The sequence below is a fragment of the Bombina bombina genome, chromosome 9 (assembly GCF_027579735.1).
Source record: "Bombina bombina isolate aBomBom1 chromosome 9, aBomBom1.pri, whole genome shotgun sequence".
Classification (NCBI taxonomy): Eukaryota; Metazoa; Chordata; class Amphibia; order Anura; family Bombinatoridae; genus Bombina; species Bombina bombina.
Window position 1 is genome coordinate 171558609 of NC_069507.1, and position 24222 is coordinate 171582830.

The 24222-nt window shown below is 37.4% G+C and overlaps 1 protein-coding gene across 1 annotated transcript in view; it reads right to left on the reverse strand.

The window, feature by feature from the left end:
- Positions 1 to 24222, reverse strand: part of OGA (O-GlcNAcase) — a gene marked incomplete in the record, with an annotated part of 163551 nt that overhangs the window by 90682 nt on the left and 48647 nt on the right. The window contains 3 exon segments of the mRNA XM_053692487.1: positions 11978 to 12082; positions 12911 to 12996; positions 20150 to 20324. Of these exon segments, the coding sequence (XP_053548462.1) occupies positions 11978 to 12082; positions 12911 to 12996; positions 20150 to 20324 (366 nt within the window).

The following is a 24222-nucleotide window of genomic DNA, read 5'->3' on the forward strand; positions in this document are numbered from 1 at the left end:
GGTAATTCTAATAGGCAGGAATCTTATTTTGAAAGGCTGGAAGAATGCCAGACCACCATCTTTTGCGGGCCTAAAAGAATGCATTCATAAACAATTTCTCATAGAACTGCAAGATACCTGGTTCTATATTGAAGTTAACATTGCAAGGTTTTTCGATAAATGGGGGAAGTGGCTGAAAACTCTAGATCAAGTGGAGCAAAGACGAGTAATTAAAACCTTTGAAAATAGAATTTATATAGAAAAAAACTGTTTTTTAAAGGTGAATGGCTCTTTGATTCGGGTGGCGTGGCGCGCGGGGGGGGGAGGAACGGGGGAGACTGGGGACAAGTCTGAGGAAGAGTATGGAAGGGGCTTTGCTTTTGTTTTTTTATAATATTATATATAAGGCCCCAATTAAGGTATTATTCCATCATGGTTATTCTTATAATAGTTTTTTGTTAAAACACAGTTAGGGCGGGATTGCCCGATATCTCTGAAGAATATGTGAGAATCACTAAGTTGTGAGTTGTTCTCCCAAAGTATTGGGAGTTATTTGAAATCCGGGATTTTTTGTAATGTTTTGTAAACAGAAATTGTATTATGTTTCTTCTTTCCTTTTTTTTTTTCTCTGTGCCTTATTCATGATTCTCCATTTCCATTTGGAAAAAGTATATATATTTTTGATACTAGTGGTATATAGTATAATACTAGACGTTGTAAACTTGTTTTACTTTTCTTTATGCTATAATATTTGAAAAAAATCCAATTAAAAAAAAAAAAAAGTATATTAAAAAACTATAAGAATTTATATTTTCTTACTTGTTTCTATTGCGATCTCCATCCAGCCCCCTGTGGTGGCATATTCATTATTTAGATTTTTTGAACCAATCAGTAAGCCTGTTGTTAGACAGGTTTACTTCAATGTAAACGCTATACGCATGCGCGATATAGCGGTCTTCTAACAACAACAAGCTCATCTAATCATGACACTTTTACTCTTGAATTTGCGCGTAACTTACTGTTTTAGCTAAACATAAAATAGTAGTCTTTTTTTATCAAAACGATAGCTCGCCGACTCGCAGTCATCCCGTTTTTTGCGTATAGCAAGTAAACATTGGATGTCATGAGTAAATGTTTACTTGCTGTACGTCATTTAAAAGACTGTGCATGTGCTATTTAGGAGCTATGTCGAGATCGAGCAGAGACTCTGACGTAAAGAGCGGGTGGGACCGCAATACACGTCACCTGGAATTTACTATATAAGTTAGATGGGCAGAGCTTAAACATGATCACAAGCATTTAGAAATATATATATAAAATGACTAAAAGTAAGTATCAAATTAATTTTTAATGCGGTTTGCTTAATGTAATATTAAGGGATATTAATATTATAGTCAACAGCATAGGAGTTTACCATCACTTTAATAGAACTAAGCCTCTGTTCCCTAAAACCTTTATTTCTACAAAAGGAACTTAAAGGGACATTAAACACTTTGAGATGGTAATATAAAATGATAAATTGTATATATAAAACAACTCTGCAATATACTTTCATTATTTATTTTGTCCTCTTTGCCTGTAATTCTATTCTGAAATTGTGAGCTTTTCAGTTCCTGTTAGAAATGGAAGTGCAGAACACTGTTAAATCCAGCACAACCATTGGCTGCACACTCTAGTGACCTATTTATAACGGTCCCTAATTGGCCACAGCAGAGAAGGTAACACAGGTTACAACATGGCAGCTCCCAGTGTTTTATAGACACTAAAACTTTACACTTATTTTGTCACTTTTTAAACAACTAATGAAACTTTAAAAAAACATAATTTATGTAAGAACTTACCTGATAAATTCATTTCTTTCATATTAGCAAGAGTCCATGAGCTAGTGACGTATGGGATATACATTCCTACCAGGAGGGGCAAAGTTTCCCAAACCTCAAAATGCCTATAAATACACCCCTCACCACACCCACAATTCAGTTTAACGAATAGCCAAGAAGTGGGGTGATAAAAAAGTGCGAAAGCATATAAAATAAGGAATTGGAATAATTGTGCTTTATACAAAAATCATAACCACCACAAAAAAAGGGCGGGCCTCATGGACTCTTGCTAATATGAAAGAAATGAATTTATCAGGTAAGTTCTTACATAAATTATGTTTTCTTTCATGTAATTAACAAGAGTCCATGAGCTAGTGACGTATGGGATAATGACTACCCAAGATGTGGATCTTTCCACACAAGAGTCACTAGAGAGGGAGGGATAAAATAAAGACAGCCAATTCCTGCTGAAAATAATCCACACCCAAAATAAAGTTTAATGAAAAACATAAGCAGAAGATTCAAACTGAAACCGCTGCCTGAAGTACTTTTCTACCAAAAACTGCTTCAGAAGAAGAAAATACATCAAAATGGTAGAATTTAGTAAAAGTATGCAAAGAGGACCAAGTTGCTGCTTTGCAAATCTGATCAATCGAAGCTTCATTCCTAAACGCCCAGGAAGTAGAAACTGACCTAGTAGAATGAGCTGTGATCCTCTGAGGCGGAGTTTTACCCGAATCAACATAGGCAAGATGAATTAAAGATTTCAACCAAGATGCCAAAGAAATGGCAGAAGCTTTCTGGCCTTTTCTAGAACCGGAAAAGATAACAAATAAACTAGAAGTCTTTCGGAAAGACTTAGTAGCTTCAACATAATATTTCAAAGCTCTAACAACATCCAAAGAATGCAACGATTTCTCCTTAGAATTCTTAGGATTAGGACATAATGAAGGAACCACAATTTCTCTACTAATGTTGTTGGAATTCACAACTTTAGGTAAAAATTCAAAAGAAGTTCGCAACACCGCCTTATCCTGATGAAAAATCAGAAAAGGAGACTCACAAGAAAGAGCAGATAATTCAGAAACTCTTCTGGCAGAAGAGATTGCCAAAAGGAACAAAACTTTCCAAGAAAGTAATTTAATGTCCAATGAATGCATAGGTTCAAACGGAGGAGCTTGAAGAGCCCCCAGAACCAAATTCAAACTCCAAGGAGGAGAAATTGACTTAATGACAGGTTTTATACGAACCAAAGCTTGTACAAAACAATGAATATCAGGAAGAATAGCAATCTTTCTGTGAAAAAGAACAGAAAGAGCAGAGATTTGACCTTTCAAGGAACTTGCGGACAAACCCTTATCTAAACCATCCTGAAGAAACTGTAAAATTCTCGGTATTCTAAAAGAATGCCAAGAAAAATGATGAGAAAGACACCAAGAAATATAGGTCTTCCAGACTCTATAATATATCTCTCTAGATACAGATTTCCGCGCCTGTAACATAGTATTAATCACAGTCAGAGAAACCTCTTTGACCAAGAATCAAGCGTTCAATCTCCATACCTTTAAATTTAAGGATTTCAGATCCTGATGGAAAAAAGGACCTTGCGACAGAAGGTCTGGTCTTAACGGAAGAGTCCACGGTTGGCAAGAAGCCATCCGGACAAGATCCGCATACCAAAACCTGTGAGGCCATGCCGGAGCTACCAGCAGAACAAACGAGCATTCCTTCAGAATCTTGGAGATTACTCTTGGAAGAAGAACTAGAGGCGGAAAGATATAGGCAGGATGATACTTCCAAGGAAGTGATAATGCATCCACTGCCTCCGCCTGAGGATCCCGGGATCTGGATAGATACCTGGGAAGTTTCTTGTTTAGATGAGACGCCATCAGATCTATTTCTGGAAGTTCCCACATTTGAACAATCTGAAGAAATACCTCTGGGTGAAGAGACCATTCGCCCGGATGCAACGTTTGGCGACTGAGATAATCCGCTTCCCAATTGTCTATACCTGGGATATGAACCGCAGAGATTAGACAGGAGCTGGATTCCGCCCAAACCAGAATTCGAGATACTTCTTTCATAGCCAGAGGACTGTGAGTCCCTCCTTGATGATTGATGTATGCCACAGTTGTGACATTGTCTGTCTGAAAACAAATGAACGATTCTCTCTTCAGAAGAGGCCAAAACTGAATAGCTCTGAAAATTGCACGGAGTTCCAAAATATTGATCGATAATCTCACCTCCTGAGATTCCCAAACTCCTTGTGCTATCAGAGATCCCCACACTGCTCCCCAACCTGTGAGACTTGCATCTGTTGAAATTACAGTCCAGGTCGGAAGCACAAAAGAAGCCCCCTGAATTAAACGATGGTGATCTGTCCACCACATTAGAGAGTGTCGTACAATCGGTTTTAAAGATATTAATTGAGATATATTTGTGTAATCCTTGCACCATTGATTCAGCATACAGAGCTGAAGAGGTCGCATGTGAAAACGAGCAAAGGGGATCGCGTCCGATGCAGCAGTCATAAGACCTATAATTTCCATGCATAAGGCTACCGAAGGGAATGATTGTGACTGAAGGTTTCGACAAGCTGAAATCAATTTTAGACGTCTCTTGTCTGTTAAAGACAGAGTCATGGACACTGAATCTATCTGGAAACCCAGAAAGGTTACCCTTGTCTGAGGAATCAATGAACTTTTTGGTAAATTGATCCTCCAACCATGATCTTGAAGAAACAACACAAGTCGATTCGTATGAGATTCTGCTAAATGTAAAGACTGAGCAAGTACCAAGATATCGTCCAAATAAGGAAATACCACAATACCCTGTTCTCTGATTACAGACAGAAGGGCACCGAGAACCTTTGTAAAAATTCTTGGAGCTGTAGCTAGGCCAAACGGCAGAGCCACAAACTGGTAATGCTTGTCCAGAAAAGAGAATCTCAGGAACTGATAATGATCTGGATGAATCGGAATATGCAGATATGCATCCTGTAAATCTATTGTGGACATATAATGCCCTTGCTGAACAAAAGGCAAGATAGTCCTTACAGTTACCATTTTGAACGTTGGTATCCTTACATAACGATTCAATATTTTTAGATCCAGAACTGGTCTGAAGGAATTCTCCTTCTTTGGTACAATGAAGAGATTTGAATAAAACCCCATCCGCTGTTCCGAAACTGGAACTGGCATAATTACTCCAGCCAACTCTAGATCTGAAACACAATTCAGAAATGCTTGAGCTTTCACTGGATTTACTGGGACACGGGAAAGAAAAAATCTCTTTGCAGGAGGTCTCATCTTGAAACCAATTCTGTACCCTTCTGAAACAATGTTCTGAATCCAAAGATTGTGAACAGAATTGATTCAAATTTCTTTGAAAAAACGTAACCTGCCCCCTACCAGCTGAGCTGGAATGAGGGCCGCACCTTCATGTGGACTTAGAAGCAGGCTTTGCCTTTCTAGAAGGCTTGGATTTATTCCAGACTGGAGATGGTTTCCAAACTGAAACTGCTCCTGAGGATGAAGGATCAGGCTTTTGTTCTTTGTTGAAACGAAAGGAACGAAAACGATTATTAGCCCTGTTTTTACCCTTAGATTTTTTATCCTGTGGTAAAAAAGTTCCGTTCCCACCAGTAACAGTTGAGATAATAGAATCCAACTGAGAACCAAATAATTTGTTACCCTGGAAAGAAATGGAAAGTATAGTTGATTTAGAAGCCATATCAGCATTCCAAGTCTTAAGCCATAAAGCTCTTCTAGCTAAAATAGCTAGAGACATAAACCTGACATCAACTCTGATAATATCAAAAATGGCATCACAGATAAAATTATTAGCATGCTGAAGAAGAATAATAATATTATGAGAATCATGATCCGTTACTTGTTGCGCTAAAGTTTCCAACCAAAAAGTTGAAGCTGCAGCAACATCAGCCAATGATATAGCAGGTCTAAGAAGATTACCTGAACACAGATAAGCTTTTCTTAGAAAGGATTCAATTTTCCTATCTAAAGGATCCTTAAACGAAGTACCATCTGACGTAGGAATAGTAGTACGTTTAGCAAGGGTAGAAATAGCCCCATCAACTCTAGGGATTTTGTCCCAAAATTCTAATCTGTCAGACGGCACAGGATATATGCTTAAAACGTTTAGAAGGAGTAAATGAATTACCCAATTTATCCCATTCTTTAGAAATTACTTCAGAAATAGCATTAGGAACAGGAAAAAACTTCTGGAATAACCACAGGAGATTTAAATACCTTATCTAAACGTTTAGAATTAGTATCACATACGAATAAATTCCATTTTAAATAAATATGAAGATTTATCAGCATCAATCTCTGAGACAGAATCCTCTGAACCAGAAGAGTCATCAGAATCAGAATGATGATGTTCATTTAAAAATTCATCTGTAGGGAGAGAAGTTTTAAAAGATTTTTTATGTTTTCTAGAAGGAGAAATAACAGACATAGCCTTCTTGATGGATTCAGAAACAAAATCTCTTATGTTATCAGGAACATTCTGCACCTTAGATGTTGAAGGAACTGCAACAGGCAATGGTACATTACTAAAGGAAATATTATCTGCATTAACAAGTTTGTCATGACAATTAATACAAACAACAGCCGGAGGAATAGCTACCAAAAGTTTACAGCAGATACACTTAGCTTTGGTAGTTCCAGCAATAGACAGCGATTTTCCTGAAGTATCTTCTGACTCAGATGCAACGTGAGACATCTTGCAATATGTAAGAGAAAAAATAACATATAAAGCAAAATTTATCAAATTCCTTAAATGACAGTTTCAGGAATGGGAAAAAAATGCCAAAGAACAAGCTTCTAGCAACCAGAAGCAATGAAAAATGAATTGTGGGTGTGGTGAGGGGTGTATTTATAGGCATTTTGAGCTTTGGGAAACTTTGCCCCTCCTGGTAGGAATGTATATCCCATACGTCACTAGCTCATGGACTCTTGCTAATTACATGAAAGAAATACATCTACATGTTAGTCATGGACTAATCTTTTCTTTGAATGCATCATTCTATCTAGCATGTATTTAGTGTTTAATGTCCCTTTAAAGGGACATCAAATTAACCCCCAAATCCAGCCTACACCAATCCAGCTTAGCAAAATCCGACCACCAGCAAGAACTATGAATAAAGGGGTGTCTTGGAAACCCCAATAACTCACACAATTAACAATCAGGCAACGTGCCTTTAACCTTGTCTCTTGAGAGTGTGAATTCAGATATTAGAGCCCAAAGACAGAATTAGTTTTTCTATATGTTTAACAACAAAAATACCAATACAGGTTACACAGTGCCAAATTATAAAAACATTCAAAATAACATTTATGCAGACATAATTCTTTCAAATAAAATGGGACATAAAAATAATACACAATATCTAAGCTTATTACCAATTTTTTGAGATATGTGGAGAACTCCTTTAGATGTTAGCTGCTTCGTGTCCCAGGTTAGTTCTGACTAAAGTTTCTGTAAAGTTTAGTTAAAACTCAGCTTCTTCTTTGTCTTGTCAAGGATACAATACGTAGATCACAATACCACCTCTGCTGGGTGGCTAATCCAGGTATCAACTACTCCACATGAGTGTATCATGACAGGCTTCAGCCCAAGAGAGAATTCAAAATACTTTCCTCATTGCTAGGGGACTGCGATTCCCCCCCGATGATTTATATAAACCATTGCTGTGACATTGTCTGACTAAAAAGTTTGTAGAGCTCTGTAAATAGCACATATTTCTAGACTGTTTATTGGCAACCTTGCCCCCCAAGGAGCCCAAACTCCTGGTGCCATCAGAAGTCCCCTAACTGCTCCCCATCCCGAAAGACTTGCATCTGTAGTGATCACAGACCAAGTAGGACGAGCAAAAGAAGCCCCGTCAATATATGCTGGTGATTCAGCCACTAGGACAGGGACTGACTTGTTATGAAGTCTAGGGAAATTCTCTGGGATAACAAAGTATGATCTCTGCAGCACCGAGTTAACATACAAAGCTGAAGAGGTCTAATATGAAGATGAGCAAATGGAATAGCATCTGAAGCTGCGATCATGAGACCCAGAACCTCCATACAAAGAGCAACTGAGAGAAAAGGAAGAGACTTAAGACTCTGACTTCAACCTTCAGAGAAAGCTTTATGGAAATTGAATCTGGTAACCCAGAAAAATGAATTTTGTTTGAGGGAACAAAAATAACTATTTTGTAAACTGATCAACAACAGTCTGCTGGTGTAAGATTCTGCTAAATGAAAAGATGGAGCTTGAACCAAGATAAGGAAAGGAAAACCAGCTATTTCCTTGGCTCTGATGACAGACAAAAGAGCGCTCAGAACATAAGTGAAAATTCTTGTAGCTGTAGTCAGACCAAAAGGTAGGACAACAAACGGAAAATTGTGAATTGGAAAATGGAGGTAAGCATACTTTAAATCTATTGTGGACATAAAATTGTCCTTGATGAACAAAAAGGCAGAATAGACCAAATAGTCTCCATTTTGAAAGTTGGGAGTTTGTTCAGAGCCTTTATATCCAAAACTGGTCTGAAATTTCCCTCCTTCTTGTGAACAATGAAGAGATTTGAATAAAATTCCTTCCCTTCTCCTGACTCAACCTGCAATCCACCAAAGCCTCTAGATTGGGGGCCGCACCTTCATGCAGAATTAGAAGCAGGGGTGGACTTTTTGTCCTGCTTAGGATTGTTCCAACTGTAACCAAAGGAGCTCTGCCTAGCTGATGAGGAATCAGACTTTTGTTCCTTAAAGGGACACTGTACCCAAAATTTTTCTTTCGTGATTCACATTGAGCATGAAATTTTAAGCAACTTTCTAATTTACTCCTATTATCAAATTTTCTTCATTCTCTTGGTATCTTTATTTGAAATGCAATAATGTAAGTTTAGATGCTGGACCATTTTTGGTGAACAACCTGGGTTGTCCTTGCTGATTGGTGGATAAATTCATCCACCAATAAAAAAGTGCTGTCCAGAGTACTGAAACAAAAAAACCTTAGATGCCTTCTTTTTCAAATAATGATAGCAAGAGAACGAAGAAAAATTGATAATAGGAGTAAATTAGAAAGTTGCTTAAAATTGCATGCTCTTTCTGAATTACAATAGAAAAAAAATTGGGTACAGTGTCCCTTTAATCTGACAAAAAGGAATGAAAGTGGTTAGAAATTTTAAAATGTACCTTTAGTTTTCTTATCCTGGGGAAGAAAGGCCCCTTACCACCAGAAACAGTGGAAAAATGGATTCTAATACAGCCCCAAACAATTTATTTAACTTAAAAGAAACAGACAAAAGCCTAGATTTAGAAACTGTGTCAGCAGACCACAATTTTAACCATAAGACCTGTCAGGAAAGAACAGACAAAGACATACTCTTAGAAATAATCCTATTGCTGTCCAATATAGCAGTACCAATAAAAGAGTTAGCACATTTAAACAAACCTAAAAGGTTTAAAAAATCTTCTCTGTCAGAATCATCGGAAATCTTTTCAGAGAGACTATCCAACTAAATGGAAGCTGCAGCAGAAATATCAGCAATAGCAATAGCTAAGGCTGGCATGAAAAGATAACCTATATAGGGCCTTCTATGAAAAGACTCCAATTTTCTGTTCAAAGGGTATTTAAAAGAAGTCACTGTCCTCTAAAGAATCATCTGCACATCTTCATTCTTCACCCTCCTCCAGCAGAGGCAAAGATAAAGACTAACTACCACTGCGGTGGGAGGGGTTACATAGAGTTCTTGTGGTTTGGGAAAAAATGCCTCCTCCTAGTGCAGGGAGAGTAATTTCAAGGAGTTGTGGATCATGGACTCTTACCACCTTTATGAAAGAAATGGTCTTGTCTTGGAAGGAGGTAATAGAAACATGGCTTTGAATTTTTTCCTATGTTTACAGTTCAGCAACTGAATCAGGCACTGGAAAGATGGCTGCTTAGGAACTGGCTTCAAGAAATTATCTTTTTAGAAGCTGGACTGTCAGAAGTGGCATGAATGTTGCTCTAGCCTGAAATTGAAGGACAACTCTAAATAAAGAGTGTATATACTCCTTACAACTTGGGGATAGTTTGGTACAACTGCCAGGTGTTTCACCGTAGTAGTATTCGGTAACAAAGCAAAACCCCATCTAGGATTTGAAATTGCTCCAGCATATGAGATACACAGCTGAGCAGGTGGACTTCCTTACATAGGAGACATATGCATAGGGGCATACATAATCCGTATATCTGCCCTCTAGCCCATCAGCTGCTGGTCCAGAGAACTCATTTGCTTCATTTGTCGGGTAATACAGGTAAGGATGAAAGCTGATTATCTCCATGAGAGATAGTTAAGCTAAAATCAATAACACAATGTAGTAATCACAGGTAAGAAGCACAATAGACTGAGTAAACCCCTAAAGGTAAACAAAGCAGTTAGAAAACACTACCCCCCTCACAACAGGTGATAAGATAGATTACCAAATCATAAGAATGTTAAATAACAATAGTTTGCACAATAATGTATATAGTACCTTATTGGCTATATTCCGTATCATATGTAAACTATATTAAAGTGCAATTTGGCATGGTCTGATATGAGTTATAGCAGTCTAACCACCACCCAGGGAACACAAACCATTTACAGCACCTGTAAGATGGCTACCGCACTGCAAGGTGAAGAGAAAAAGAAGCCAGCAAAATGGCATGGTAAAAGTCCACTAAAAGGCAGTGAACACTATTTTCCTGTGGTATAAACTCAAAAATAGTAGTTTAAAAAAGTGAAACAATTAAGTGCCCAAAAGTGCTTAAATTGCATAAATATGGTATGTAGTGTGTGTGTGCGCGCGCATGTTGCCAGGCTATGCGAGTCATGTGTACATGATCATGCTAAGAGCCTGTGGGCAGAGATTTCTTTTTTATTTGTCTGCACTTTGGTCTACTGTGCTTAACTCAGCCGAAGAGGACTGCTGTCAGACAGGCACATCCGAGGCAGTGCAAGAAGAGAACCAAAGATTTTACTAAGACACACACTGTTGACTAGGGGATCGGCAGATACATCTGAATTTCACCTAGGAGGCCTGTGACATCTCCACACTGGGAGAAGATTTCTCAATGTCTGGCTGAACTCCTGTCATAACCTCTGTCCAGGAGGCACTATGAGAAGGAAAATTAGATCTCAGCTCAGTTAGAGAACCCTATGAAATGATGTGTAGATCAAAATTCACATCACTCCATCTTGAAGGCAAAAATTGGACTGAGGGATTCTGTGAGGGATCAAAGCTCTGGTTGTTTCTGCCTCCTAATGGACTGGAGACAAATCCCAAATCTCTTGGACTCTCACCATCTTATGAAAGAAATCAAATATTTTAAATGACAAAATAAAAGTAAAAGGCTATATGTTAACAATACCGGACAATACAATATTCTGCAATGCTTGATCAGTGCATGCGCCAATTTTCATCTTTCCTTTACTGGCCACAGGAATAATAAATTATAAAGTAAAGTCAAGAAGCTTTTCAACAGGCATGTTCCTATAAAGATAGCTTTAAATGTTTACTACTATTCGTTTTGTATGCATAAAACAATTACTGTATAAAAAAAAAAAAAAAAAAAAAAAAAAAAGACGTCTGTTTAAAAATGGCCATTGCAAAACCAAAAAAACCCAACAATACCACAGTCAGCAGTGCTAGCCTCACAGCCTAGCTGTGTAACTAGCGCTGCTGACTGGATCATCAGCAGTTTCCACTCTGGACGAGTAGTGCTCTGCAGGTAATAAGTGGTACTTCTACTATGTATTAAAGTGACAGTCAAGTCCAAAATAAACTTTCATGATTCAAATAGGAAATGTAACTTTAAACAACATTCCAATGTTGCTTTGTTCTCTTGGTATTCTTAGTTGAAAGCTAAACCTAGATAGGCTCAAATGCTAATTTCTTAGACCTTGAAGAATGCCTCTTATGTGAATGCATTTTGACAGTTTTTCACCAATAGAGGGCGTTAGTTCATGTGTGTCAAATAGATAACGAGCTCACACACGTAAAGTTACCTAGGAGTAAGCACTGATTGGCTAAAATGCAAGTCTTATATGCTGTATGTGTATATATATATATATATATATATACACACACACATCTTAACAGTGACTTATGTCAAAAATGAACTTTATTCAAACTCACCTCATCTTTTGGATAATAAGGTCTTATCGTATAGACTTTTGATGTAGGAGTCAGCGGAGGAGGCTGAAAAAAGAGGTCATTTGCTGCCTCAATTGGAAGCAAACGCTGTAAAAAAACAATAAAAAGGGTATACAATCAGATCCTGAATTTACTAGTAGATACCATGTGGAATGTAAAATACAAAATGGAGAAAAAACAAAAATGCTAATGCAGATACACTGGCAAAAAAGCAACAAATATTTTTAGATAGTATCTATGCCCTACCATACAATGGTGCACAACAAATATATATGCTTTCTGCTACTGATTAGCCTTTACTAATCACCAATTGAGGTCAGCACTTAATAGGAACGACAAGACTACAAATGACACTGAGAGGTTTGGTCTGAAGAGGGTTTATATGACAAGAGGAGATGCGTCATCCTACAGAGCATTGTGTGGCAACATGCTGCGCTTATCAGGATCACCTGTTAAGGGGAAAAAAGCAACGCATGAAAATCCAGGAACAAATGTTCTTTTTCAAAAACAATTATGTACAATTAGCAAATTGATCAACTTTAAAATGTCTCAGAAAATATTTTAGGAGACGTATTTTGAATTATTGCTCTTTTAGAATGATATCTTTGATCATGGAATTTCAGTTAGTAGCTGAGCATGCGCTTGCTGCGCTCTCGCAAGCGCTGAAGAATAGGCTGCGCAACCTGCAAAGGAACATGTCAGACATCTTATTTTGCAACTCTTCGCAGGCGCTGGAAGGCATCATCTCCTCTTCTGCCTGAAAAATACAGGATGGTAAGTAAATAAATATATTACTATTCCACATAGTACAGACAGGAAACCTTCAGCAGACCAAGCCTTTCAAAACTTCAGATGCAAAGAAATGTTGGTTGAAAATAAAGCAAATAATATTCAGTTTTGAATTCATATTGATACCTGGAACTCTCCTGCTAGACCTCCTCTAAAGGCCCAGGGTTCTTGGTCTCCAATTAAGAACTGTGCTGAAGATTGACTACGACACCCTGTTGAGATCAGATCCAAGCGGAGAACGTTACAAAGAAGGGGGGATTTTGAGAGTCTACATTTCCATCAAATTTTTTACGTGGAAAATGCTCTCTAGCTTTTCTCCTTTACGGCTGTAATACATCTGTGATTTCCAACAATTAGGGAATACCTGTACATCAGTAAAAGGCTATGGAGCTTGCTGTAATTTTTTTTTTAAATTTTTTTAAATCAAGGAGAGCAGAAACCAACAACGTTTCATCATTGGTTAACGTCTCACACAATGACAACTGGGAAATAGAAATCTAATTTTAGGAGACCAGATTATTACAGCCATTAGCAAAAAGATTATTAATCTGAAGTCACATTTATAGATTTTTTTTTGTACCGTCTGAGAATAACTTACTAAGGGTTGAAAAACATTTTATAATGCTGCAGAGGGGTTTTCAAGACATTTTATGAAAAATTTAAATACTTTAATAACTTAGCCAAGGAGTGGTATGTGATAGGATATATCAAATGAAGGAAAGACTGCCAAAAAGATAAATAAATGTGGATTTGTAATCTTTCAATTTAAAAATTTAAACAGAATACTCCAGCGCATCACCAAGTAATAACTAAGAAGTTTGCAAGAATGAACCATTTGCTACTTTGTTCATTCTCTGTTAAAAGTATAGTTCCATCCAATTTAGATGACTGCTAGCACTGGAAGCCTTTCTGAAAAAATAAATGAAAACAAAAACAAGATGACCTTAAATATTCCAACAACAAAAAATAATAATAAAATATATATGATGAGCTAAAACAGAAGGATTCAAATTTCATTATGGGCTTTATTTTAATTAAAATAATGTAAATAAATTACAATTTGTCCCTTTACAATAAAAATATATATTTTTAATTTACCGGTAAGACCCATAGTCATGGGAAAATTAAATTTGATTACACTTACTCACATTTTATAGGAAATGTTAAGTGCAATTTAGTTTCAATCTTTTTGATACTAAGGATTTAAGGTGAATCTGAATTATATTTTACACTCAAATATTCCTTTTAACAATGCACATATTTAAATGAGATTTTTAGTTTTGTTAAAACATATGTAGAGACATATAGAATATTGCCGCTTTCAAAATCATGTACATTACAGGATTACATACGGTACATCATATAAATAGCGAATTACTGCAACAAGTACAAACGATAGAGTATGCTAAATATTATTGCATACTAAAAAGAGTGACAAGGCTGCACACTATATTAGGAAAATATAAGTTTTATTAAAAAAAAAAAACATGAAATATATCTGCAATCACATACAGAATGATTGAAACCTGAAACCTTTGTTCAAAATGTGTGTGTGTGTGTTATATATATATATGCGCAACCAACAAGGGAAAAACTAAACATATCAATCACTTGAAACAAATGGGCTGCAAGAAAAAAAAAAAAAAAAAACATTATTATTCAACCAAAAGGGCTAATGTCCGAACAGTTGCTATGGGCAGTCAAGTGACCATCACACCGGAATCCAGATAGCTAAAGTTCCAGACACTCAATACCCAACAATGCTAAAAAGTTATCCGGGCTCCAAAAGTGTTTTTAAACATGCACCAGTCTGTCACTATTGTCCCAGCAGCTCCATGTAATTAGTCTCTGTGTCTGCAGTGGTAAAACGTATTCCATGTTCAACACTTATGGCCACTTCCCCAATACTTTTTACTTCCACTTGCTAATGTCAGGATAATATGCAAACACAGTCACCACAACAGTGATTCCAGCATTATACATTTCGCCCCTCCACCTAGCGGGCTGGACACAGGGCTTCATCAGATAATCATCTCGAGCTTCTGTGCATATGTGACCGCCCTGAGTGATAACTAAGTGTTCCTATGGAAGAAACATTAGAGCCGTAACATAACCCCTCTCTGGAAGCCTGGCTGGTAAAGACAGTGTTTGGATATTAGTGATAAACTGGTGCATGTTAAAATACACTGAGAATTTGGATAACTTCTCAGCATAGTTGGGTAATGAGTGTCTGGAACTTTGAACTATCTGGATTCTGGTGTGTGTCAATGGACATTTGAGTGCACGGAGCAACTGTTCGCACATTAGCCTTTTTGCTGGAATAATAAAATGTGTCTTTCCTTACCGCCCAGTTGTTAACAAGTGATTGATCTCTTTAGGCTTTTACTTGTTGGTCGCATATATATATATATATATATATATATATATATATATATATATATATATATATACACATACACACACACACACACACACTGTAAACAAAGGTTTTATTAATTTTGTATGTGATGGCAGATATATTTTTCTAATATGGTGTGCATCATTGCCACTCTTAAGTGTGCAATAATATGTAACATACTCTTGTTCTTGGTACTGTAATTATTATTATGAATGCTAGCAATAATCTCTAAGACTATGCATTCTGAGAGCACCCCAATTTAAGCATATATCTAGATAGGAATCTTTCGTGGTTTATGAATGGGACTGTTAATTTTAGATGCCGTACAATCTGACAGCTCTATCCTACAATAAAATACATTAATAAATAACCACATTGTAGTGATTAGTTAACACATTGTAGTGATTAGTTAACACTTAGGGCTCCATTTATGAAGTTGCAGATGCCGTTTCAGAGCTTTAGCAATACAGGCTTGTATGAGTGAACATGCAACTCTAGTTAAAAAAGCATCAATCTTAAGACCACTGCTAATTAACCTCTCTGCCACCTCAAGGGTGGTATCCTGTTCAGATTCGACAGGGATGATTGACAAGCCTGCTCTTGTGCAACTGGTTAAATGAGAGCAGGAGGTTCGACTGCACAAGCTATATTGCTTGTGCAATTGTAAAGGTTCTTGCCGCAATGCTGGGCAGAAAGGCTTCTGGCTAAGAACCTTGTCCATCTGCAGTATGAAAATGGGCCCCTAAAAGTGTTTAACAGTGCTAAAAACAAATGTATGTATCTTTCAAAAGGCAATTTTCCAAGGATAACTTCAAATCATCTCCTTTTGATGCCTCAAAATATGCCACCTTCAAAGAAAAGTGTATGCAATAGTGAAATAGGTCTTTAATTATCCAGCCACATCTTACAGGGAATAATACACATTATTGAGCTGTGCCAGGGCTCTAGGACTGAAGTGCTCTATAAGGAATCCCCTAGCATACCCAGTATACTGGTTACGGAATCCATTTATTTAAAAGGACCATTGAATATAGTAAAATTGCATAATCAACAAGTGTATAATAAAAAGGCAATGCAATAGTACTTTTTAAATGAGCAGTAAATTTTTATTGACAAATTTTAATATTTACTTCAATTTCCCAGCGCCCTGTATCATGTGACAGCCATAATCCAATCACAGACTCTAACATATACACTGTAAACTCTTGCACATGCTCAGTAGCAGCTGGTTCCTCAAAGTGTGCATATAAAGAAATTGCACATTTAGATAATGGAATTAAAAAAAGAAAGTCCCTTAAAACAGCATGCTCTATGTGAATCACGAAAGTTTAAATTTGACTTTAAAACCACCTCATGAGAAGGTATAGTGCACAATAGTGAAGACTGTTTACATCATGCAGATAAATCTTTGCTCAGAAAGGTACTCTCACCATTTGGGAGATTTTAACGAAGTTTTAGTACTAAAAGTGCTTTGTAAAAATCCCAAGGCTCAGCAGAAAACCATCTTCAAAGTATTTATTAAAAATTGAATGACTGTCAGTCACAGCTTATAAACAGAGGTGTGACAAAATGTAAATGGGGGGGGGGCAAAATACAAACTTTCAGCAAACAAAATAAACCTGCTGACTGCAATAGTCTCCTCAGTCACTGTTTTTGAACCACATAGAAATTAAAGAAATGTTTAGATATTAAGAAATGAAAATGCAAGCAATTAAATCACAGTAATCAGTGATCAGAGGTTTAGAAAGGTTGATAAGCTCTGCGTGATGACCATTTAATTTTAAATAACTTGAAGTTAAAATTTCATATTAAGCTTTTTTTTTTTACATGGACTTTTACTCCTAGAGCTGGGTCAAAAACTCCCAAAATGTTAAAAAGGTACATTCCAGCCAAAATTGGAATTCACGTGGAGTGGAAATGTGTATCCATCCGGGTATATAGTTTGGGGATATGAGGACATTAAAGAACCAGTCAACACAGTAAATTTGCATAATCAACAAATGCAAAATAACAAGACAATACAATAGCACTTAGTCTGAAAGTCAAATGGATAGTACATTTTTATTTTGACAATTTTAAAAGTTATGTCTATTTCCACTCCCCCCTGTACCATGTGACAGCCATCAACCAATCACAAATGCATATATGTTTATTCTGTGAATTCTTGCACATGCTCAGTAGGAGCTCGTGACTCAAAAAGTTAAAATATAAAAAGACTGTGCACTTTTTTTTAATGGAAGTAAATTGGAAAGCCGTTTAAAATTGCATGCTCTATCTGAATAATGAAAGTTTAATTTTGACTTGTGTCCCTTTAAAAGGACAGGCTTGTGACCACAACTCCATAGAGAAGATTTACATTGCAAAGCCACTACTCTCCAATGCCCCTCTCTTCCAGGACTTATCCACTGATGGAAAATAATTATTTTGGGATTAATATCCCCGAATATTCAAGAAATTCTTGAACACCTCTATCCATGCTTCACTTCTTGACAAGGCAAAGAACTACTGGGAAAGAGAGGAAACTAGGAGGGATACTTAAAGCATTGTTGTGAGATGTCTTTGCCTCCTCCTGGTGGCCAGAAAGTGAATTCCCACAAGTAAGGATTTTGTGGACTCTTACCACCTAGAAAGAAATGTTTATACTACAACAGTGATAACTTTTACTAGAATATTTTTTTGCCAATACATGTATATTGAAAATATGTATCTATTCAAAGATGTAATTCATCTATGTGCATTTAAATTTTGACAGGGATGCCGCTTAAAGTACCTTACTGAGCATATATTTATCTGCATTATATAAAGAGTCTTTTTGTGGCTGAATAATTAAAGACTTATTGCACACACTTTCGTCTTTTTGAGGTAGCATCAAAAAGGAGAGAATGATACATTTTCAATTTAATTTGGGAATATTGCCATTTGAAAGAAATGATTTCAATGATCAGTTTAAGCCCATTTTTATGACAATGCCGTCCTACTAAAACTGCATTTTATGTGCGTACAAGTGATACAATAGTTTGACTTTTTTATTTATAAATTACTAAAAAGGGACATGATGTTGGAATATTTTAGGACTTACTCTTATTAAATTGGGAAGTACAACATTTTATTTCAAGGAATCTACAATTATACTACAGCAGCAAATACATGTTACAGTCAAGAATTACTGCAGCAAGGATGCTTTAAGAATCCACCCTGGAAAAGTAGCCAAAAACAAAAATATTTTAATCCAAAGTAAGAAACTCATAGGCACATTTCAGAAAGACATTAAAACACACTAACAAAACAACTGTTACGGCAGACATCTATTTTGCAGCGCAAATGTGACTTCAGTTCATTTGTGTATTTCAGACATTGTTACGCTGCCTATCCAGTACAATTAATTTAAAATCGCTGCAGTGCGCTGTAAACATCTTGTTTCTCCATCGATTAGCAGAGGACACTTGTGCTGAAGATTCTCCCATCTGTGCACAACGAGGAAGACACAAATTTATTAGTAAGCAGTAGAACATAATATTCTTACTGTCATAAAGACTGAAAACAAATTGGGATGGTCATTGATTGATAGACTTGCTTTTGCAAACAACTATAGGGGAAATACAAAAATAGGTATGATGCAGATCTACATGGATATTGAGTAAATGATGCAGATTACTATTTTAGAACAGACCTAAATGCTTACATTTTTATTTTTCAAATTAATATAGAAGGCATCATTCATTTTGTTTATAGTAGGCATAAACAAGAGTTAAAATAGTGAGGACTTCTATTAAAGGAATAGTAAACACAATTTTTTTTCTTTCATGAATAAGATAGAGCATGCAATTTTAAGCATCTTTCTAATTTACTCCCATTATCAATTTTTCTTCAAGTTCATTCTCTTGCTATCTTTATTTGAAAAAGAAGGAATGTAAACTAAGGAGCCGGCCCATTTTTGGTTTAGAACCCTGGCTAGCGCTTGCTGATTGGTGACTACATTTAGCCACCAATAAGCAAGTGCAACTCAGGTTCTGAACCAAAAATTGGCTGGCTCTTAAGCCTACATTCCTTCTTTTCAAATAAAGATACCAAGAGAAGGAAGAAAAATTGATAATAGGAGTAAATTAGAAAATTGCTTAAAATTGCATGCTCCATCTGAATCATGAAAGAAAAAAATAGTGTTTACTATTCCTTTAAACAAATATATTTTTATGGGAAAATAGGTGATGGAACTGGATGCTAAAGTGGAGATGGGGGAACATGGAAAATTATTGCACATCTGCATTTTGGACATTTCCCAGCACCACTGCCTGCTGTGTTCTATAAAAGCAAGTTCCCAAACTGCTCCATTAAGAAACCTGAAAATAAAAACAAGGCTACTGAAGTAACCTAGGCAATGCTGGTGCTTATAAATGAGGCGATAAATTAACATTTGGTTTACAAACACAAAATCAGTGCATCTCTTACTAAAGATACACATACTGTGTTTGCTTAATTTAAATAAAATGTAGAAATAAACCAGAACCCTCCACCCAACAGAACATTTTTTTAAGCCCTTCAGCACCAGCATAGCCTAGCGCAAAGCTCGCACGCGCAGATGCCAGAGGACGATCTTAAATATTTTTTTTCCCCAGAATTGCAGTTCTTCATTTGATCTGTTAAAAATCGCAGTGTTATTGAAACACACAGCAAGCAGCAGATTTATGGGTCTGAACTCTATATTCTTGTGTGTCAATATTAGTTAAAATTACCTAACGACCAAGCCCAGGATGTTTTTAGTCTAGTGCACAGTACTACAATATAAAGTTTACATATTTCATGGAATACAGGAAAGCTCAACGGGAGGTGGGATCTTTTGGTTACAATTTATTAATATCATACACAAATATGTGTTTTTTTTGTTTGTTTTTCTCACCCATGAGCTTTAAAGTCTGTATGGTCTGTGAATATGACGATTAGTAGTTTCAAATAATTTGTAAAGCACCTACCTAGCCACTGAACAAATGATTTAACCATTGAAATGATACTCTTGATGTCCCAAACATAGGAGTACAAGTCGTAAAGGATTGTCCTATTTGGGCAATTGGAAAGCCGTGTAAACATTGTCATAATCACATTACACATCTCTTCGAACTTGGATGCACGAGACTGCCATTCTTCAATCTAAAACAAAAAAAACATACATTGTAACTAAATATATAAAAAGGTTGACAATATCATTTAAAAAATTGTCAATAACATTGACAAGAATACAGACAATGCCTGTAGAGCTACAAAAAAAACCCATTACCAATAGATTTTATATTTACACACACATATATATAGTAATATGATTGGATCTATAACAAGAAATAATGAAGTTATGCTAAATAAGAAAAGGTTTTGGTGAGTTTATAAATCAGACAGGAGGGATAAATGTCTGCTGGATGCAGGGGACTACAGAAGCTGCTGGGCTAAATTGGTGTTGGAAAAGCAGAAAGAAAGGATCGGAAAGCAACAGGTCTACTGTTTCTTGGTGAGCAGGTAAGAGACTGAAATGCTCCCAAGAAGGGTGACATACACAGAGATAGAACATCTGTACCACAGCGGCTGAAGCAGATAGGTACATAGTAAGGAAGAGAAACAAAGTAAGGTTCAGGAGACAAAAAGATTACATTTTAGAACAGAAGATTATTTATATTTAAAATTAGACAAGGGCTTGAGAAATTTTGTTAAAAATCTAGGAGATGGCAAAAAAAAAAAAAGTTAGAAGTCACAGTTTTGACTAATGTTATATTTTTCTCCCCAGCCATTTTACCTAGCACCTGGACACATTTTCTAGAAGCCTCAGGCAAGCCCTTCACTAAAACCCAAACACTCTTGGTTCTTTATTTTTTGAATAAATTGTGGGTCCAATGTAAACCATAACATGATTGTATGAAGGACACTAAACCCACATTTTTTCTTTCATTATTCAGATAGAGCAGCAATTTTAAACGACTTTCTAATTTACAACTATTATCAATTTTTCTTATTTGAAAAAGAAGGCATCTAAGCTAAGGAGCCGGCTCCTTTTTGTTTCAGTTACTGGACAGCACTTGTTTGATGGTGAGTGCATTTAGCCACCAATCGGCAAGCACAACCCAGGTTGTGAACCAAAAATGGGCCAGCTTCTAAACTTACATTCTTGCTTTTTAAATAAAGATAGCAAGAAAATGAAGAGAAATTGATAATAGGAGTAAATTAGAAAGTTGCTTAAAATTGCATGTTTTATCTGAATCATGAAAGAAAAAAATGTGGGCTCAGTGTCCCTTTAATAAAATGGTCTCTTCTCGGTTTCCTTTCCATTATATGCCAATAGGAAATTGATACAAAGTTCACAAAACACCATTCACCAGTTATTTGGTACACACACCAAAATCATCTTATAATTATGGTATAATATATTTGTCATGACTTTAAAAATAGATAAGGACACAAGACTGAAAATGTATGGTTATGGGTTTATCTTATAATTACAGCACTGCCATGGTGCTTAAGAGGCAGTAGTCTAGACCAGTGGTCAGCAACCTTGGCACCCCAGATGTTTTGGAACTACATTTCCCATTATGCTTAGACACTTTAGGATGTCTGAACATCATGGGAAATGTAGTTCCAAAACATCTGGGGTGTCAAGGTTGCTGACCCCTGGTCTAGACAGCTACTTGCTAAATATATATGCCACCTCAATGGAGGCCGATTAAAACCACCAAAACTAATGAGACGGTCCACGGCGTCATCCATAACTTGTGGGAATATTCTCCTCCCCAACAGGAAATGGCAAAGAGCACAGCAAAAGCTGTCCATATAGTCCCTCCCAGGCTCCGCCCCCCCAGTCATTCGACCGACGGTTAGGAGAAAAAAAGGAGAAACTATAGGGTGCCGTGGTGACTGTAGTGTATAGAGAAAGAAATTTTTCAAAACCTGATTAAAAAAACCAGGGCGGGCCGTGGACCGGACACAGCGTTGGAGAAAGTAATTTATCAGGTAAGCATAAATTCTGTTTTCTCCAACAATGGTGTGTCCGGTCCACGGCGTCATCCATAACTTGTGGGAACCAATACCAAAGCTTTAGGACACGGATGAAGGGAGGGAGCAAATCAGGTTACCTAAACAGAGGGCACCACGGCTTGCAAAACCTTTCTCCCAAAAATAGCCTCCGAAGAAGCAAAAGTATCAAATTTGTAGAATTTGGCAAAAGTGTGCAGAGAAGACCAAGTCGCTGCCTTACATATCTGATCAACAGAAGCCTCGTTCTTGAAGGCCCATGTGGAAGCCACAGCCCTAGTAGAGTGAGCTGTGATTCGTTCAGGAGGCTGCCGTCCGGCAGTCTCATAAGCCAATCGGATAATGCTTTTCAGCCAGAAGGAAAGAGAGGTAGCAGTAGCTTTTTGACCTCTCCTCTTACCAGAATAAACGACAAACAAAGAAGAAGTTTGTCTGAAATCCTTTGTTGCTTCTAAATAGAACTTTAAAGCACGGACTACATCTAAATTGTGTAACAAACGTTCCTTCCTTGAAACTGGATTCGGACACAAAGAAGGAACAACTATTTCCTGGTTAATATTCTTGTTGGAAACAACTTTTGGAAGAAAACCAGGCTTGGTACGCAAAACAACCTTATCTGAATGGAACACCAGATAGGGTGGATCACACTGCAAAGCAGATAATTCAGAAACTCTTCTATCAGAAGAGATAGCAACCAAAAACAGAACTTTCCAAGATAATAACTTGATATCTATGGAATGTAAGGGTTCAAACGGAACCCCTTGAAGAACTGAAAGAACTAAATTTAGACTCCAGGGAGGAGTCAAAGGTCTGTAAACAGGCTTGATCCTGACCAAAGCCTGTACAAAAGCTTGAACATCTGGCACAGCTGCCAGTCGTTTGTGTAACAAGACAGATAGAGCAGAAATCTGTCCTTTAAGAGAACTCGCTGACAATCCCTTATCCAAACCTTCTTGGAGAAAGGAGAGGATCCTGGGAATTTTAATCTTACTCCATGAGAATCCCTTGGATTCACACCAACAGATATATCTTTTCCATATTTTATGGTAAATCTTTCTAGTCACAGGTTTTCTGGCTTGGACCAGAGTATCTATCACTGAATCCGAAAACCCTCGCTTGGATAAAATCAAGCGTTCAATTTCCAAGCAGTCAGCTGGAGAGAAACTAGATTTGGATGTTCGAATGGACCTTGCACTATAAGATCCTGTCTCAAAAGGTAGCTTCCATGGTGGAGCCGATGACATATTCACCAGGTCTGCATACCAAGTCCTGCGTGGCCACGCAGGAGCTATCAGAATCACTGAGGCCTTCTCCTGTTTGATCCTGGCTACCAGCCTGGGAAGGAGAGGGAACGGTGGAAACGTATAAGCTAGGTTAAAGGACCAAGGCGCCACTAATGCATCCACTAGAGTCGCCTTGGGATCCCTGGATCTGGACTCGTAGCAAGGAACCTTGAAGTTCTGACGAGACGCCATCAGATCCATGTCTGGAATGCCCCATAATTGAGTCAACAGGGCAAACACCTCCGGGTGAAGTTCCCACTCCCCCGGATGGAAAGTCTGACGACTCAGATAATCCGCCTCCCAGTTGTCTACTCCTGGGATGTGGATTGCAGATAAGTGGCAGGAGTGATCCTCTGCCCATTTGATGATTTTGGACACCTATCTCATCGCCAAGGAACTCCCTGATGGTTGATGTAAGCAACAGTCGTCATGTTGTCCGACTGGAATCTTATGAATCTGGCCTTCGCTAGTTGAGGCCAAGCCCGGAGAGCATTGAATATCGCTCTCAGTTCCAGAATGTTTATCGGGAGAAGAGACTCTTCCCGAGACCATAGACCCTGAGCTTTCAGGGAATCCCAGACCGCGCCCCAGCCTAATAGACTGGCGTCGGTCGTGACGATGACCCACTCTGGTCTGCGGAAGCTCATTCCCTGGGACAGGTGATCCTGGGTCAGCCACCAACGGAGTGAGTCTCTGGTCATCTGGTCTACTTGAATCATCGGAGACAAGTCTGTATAGTCCCCATTCCACTG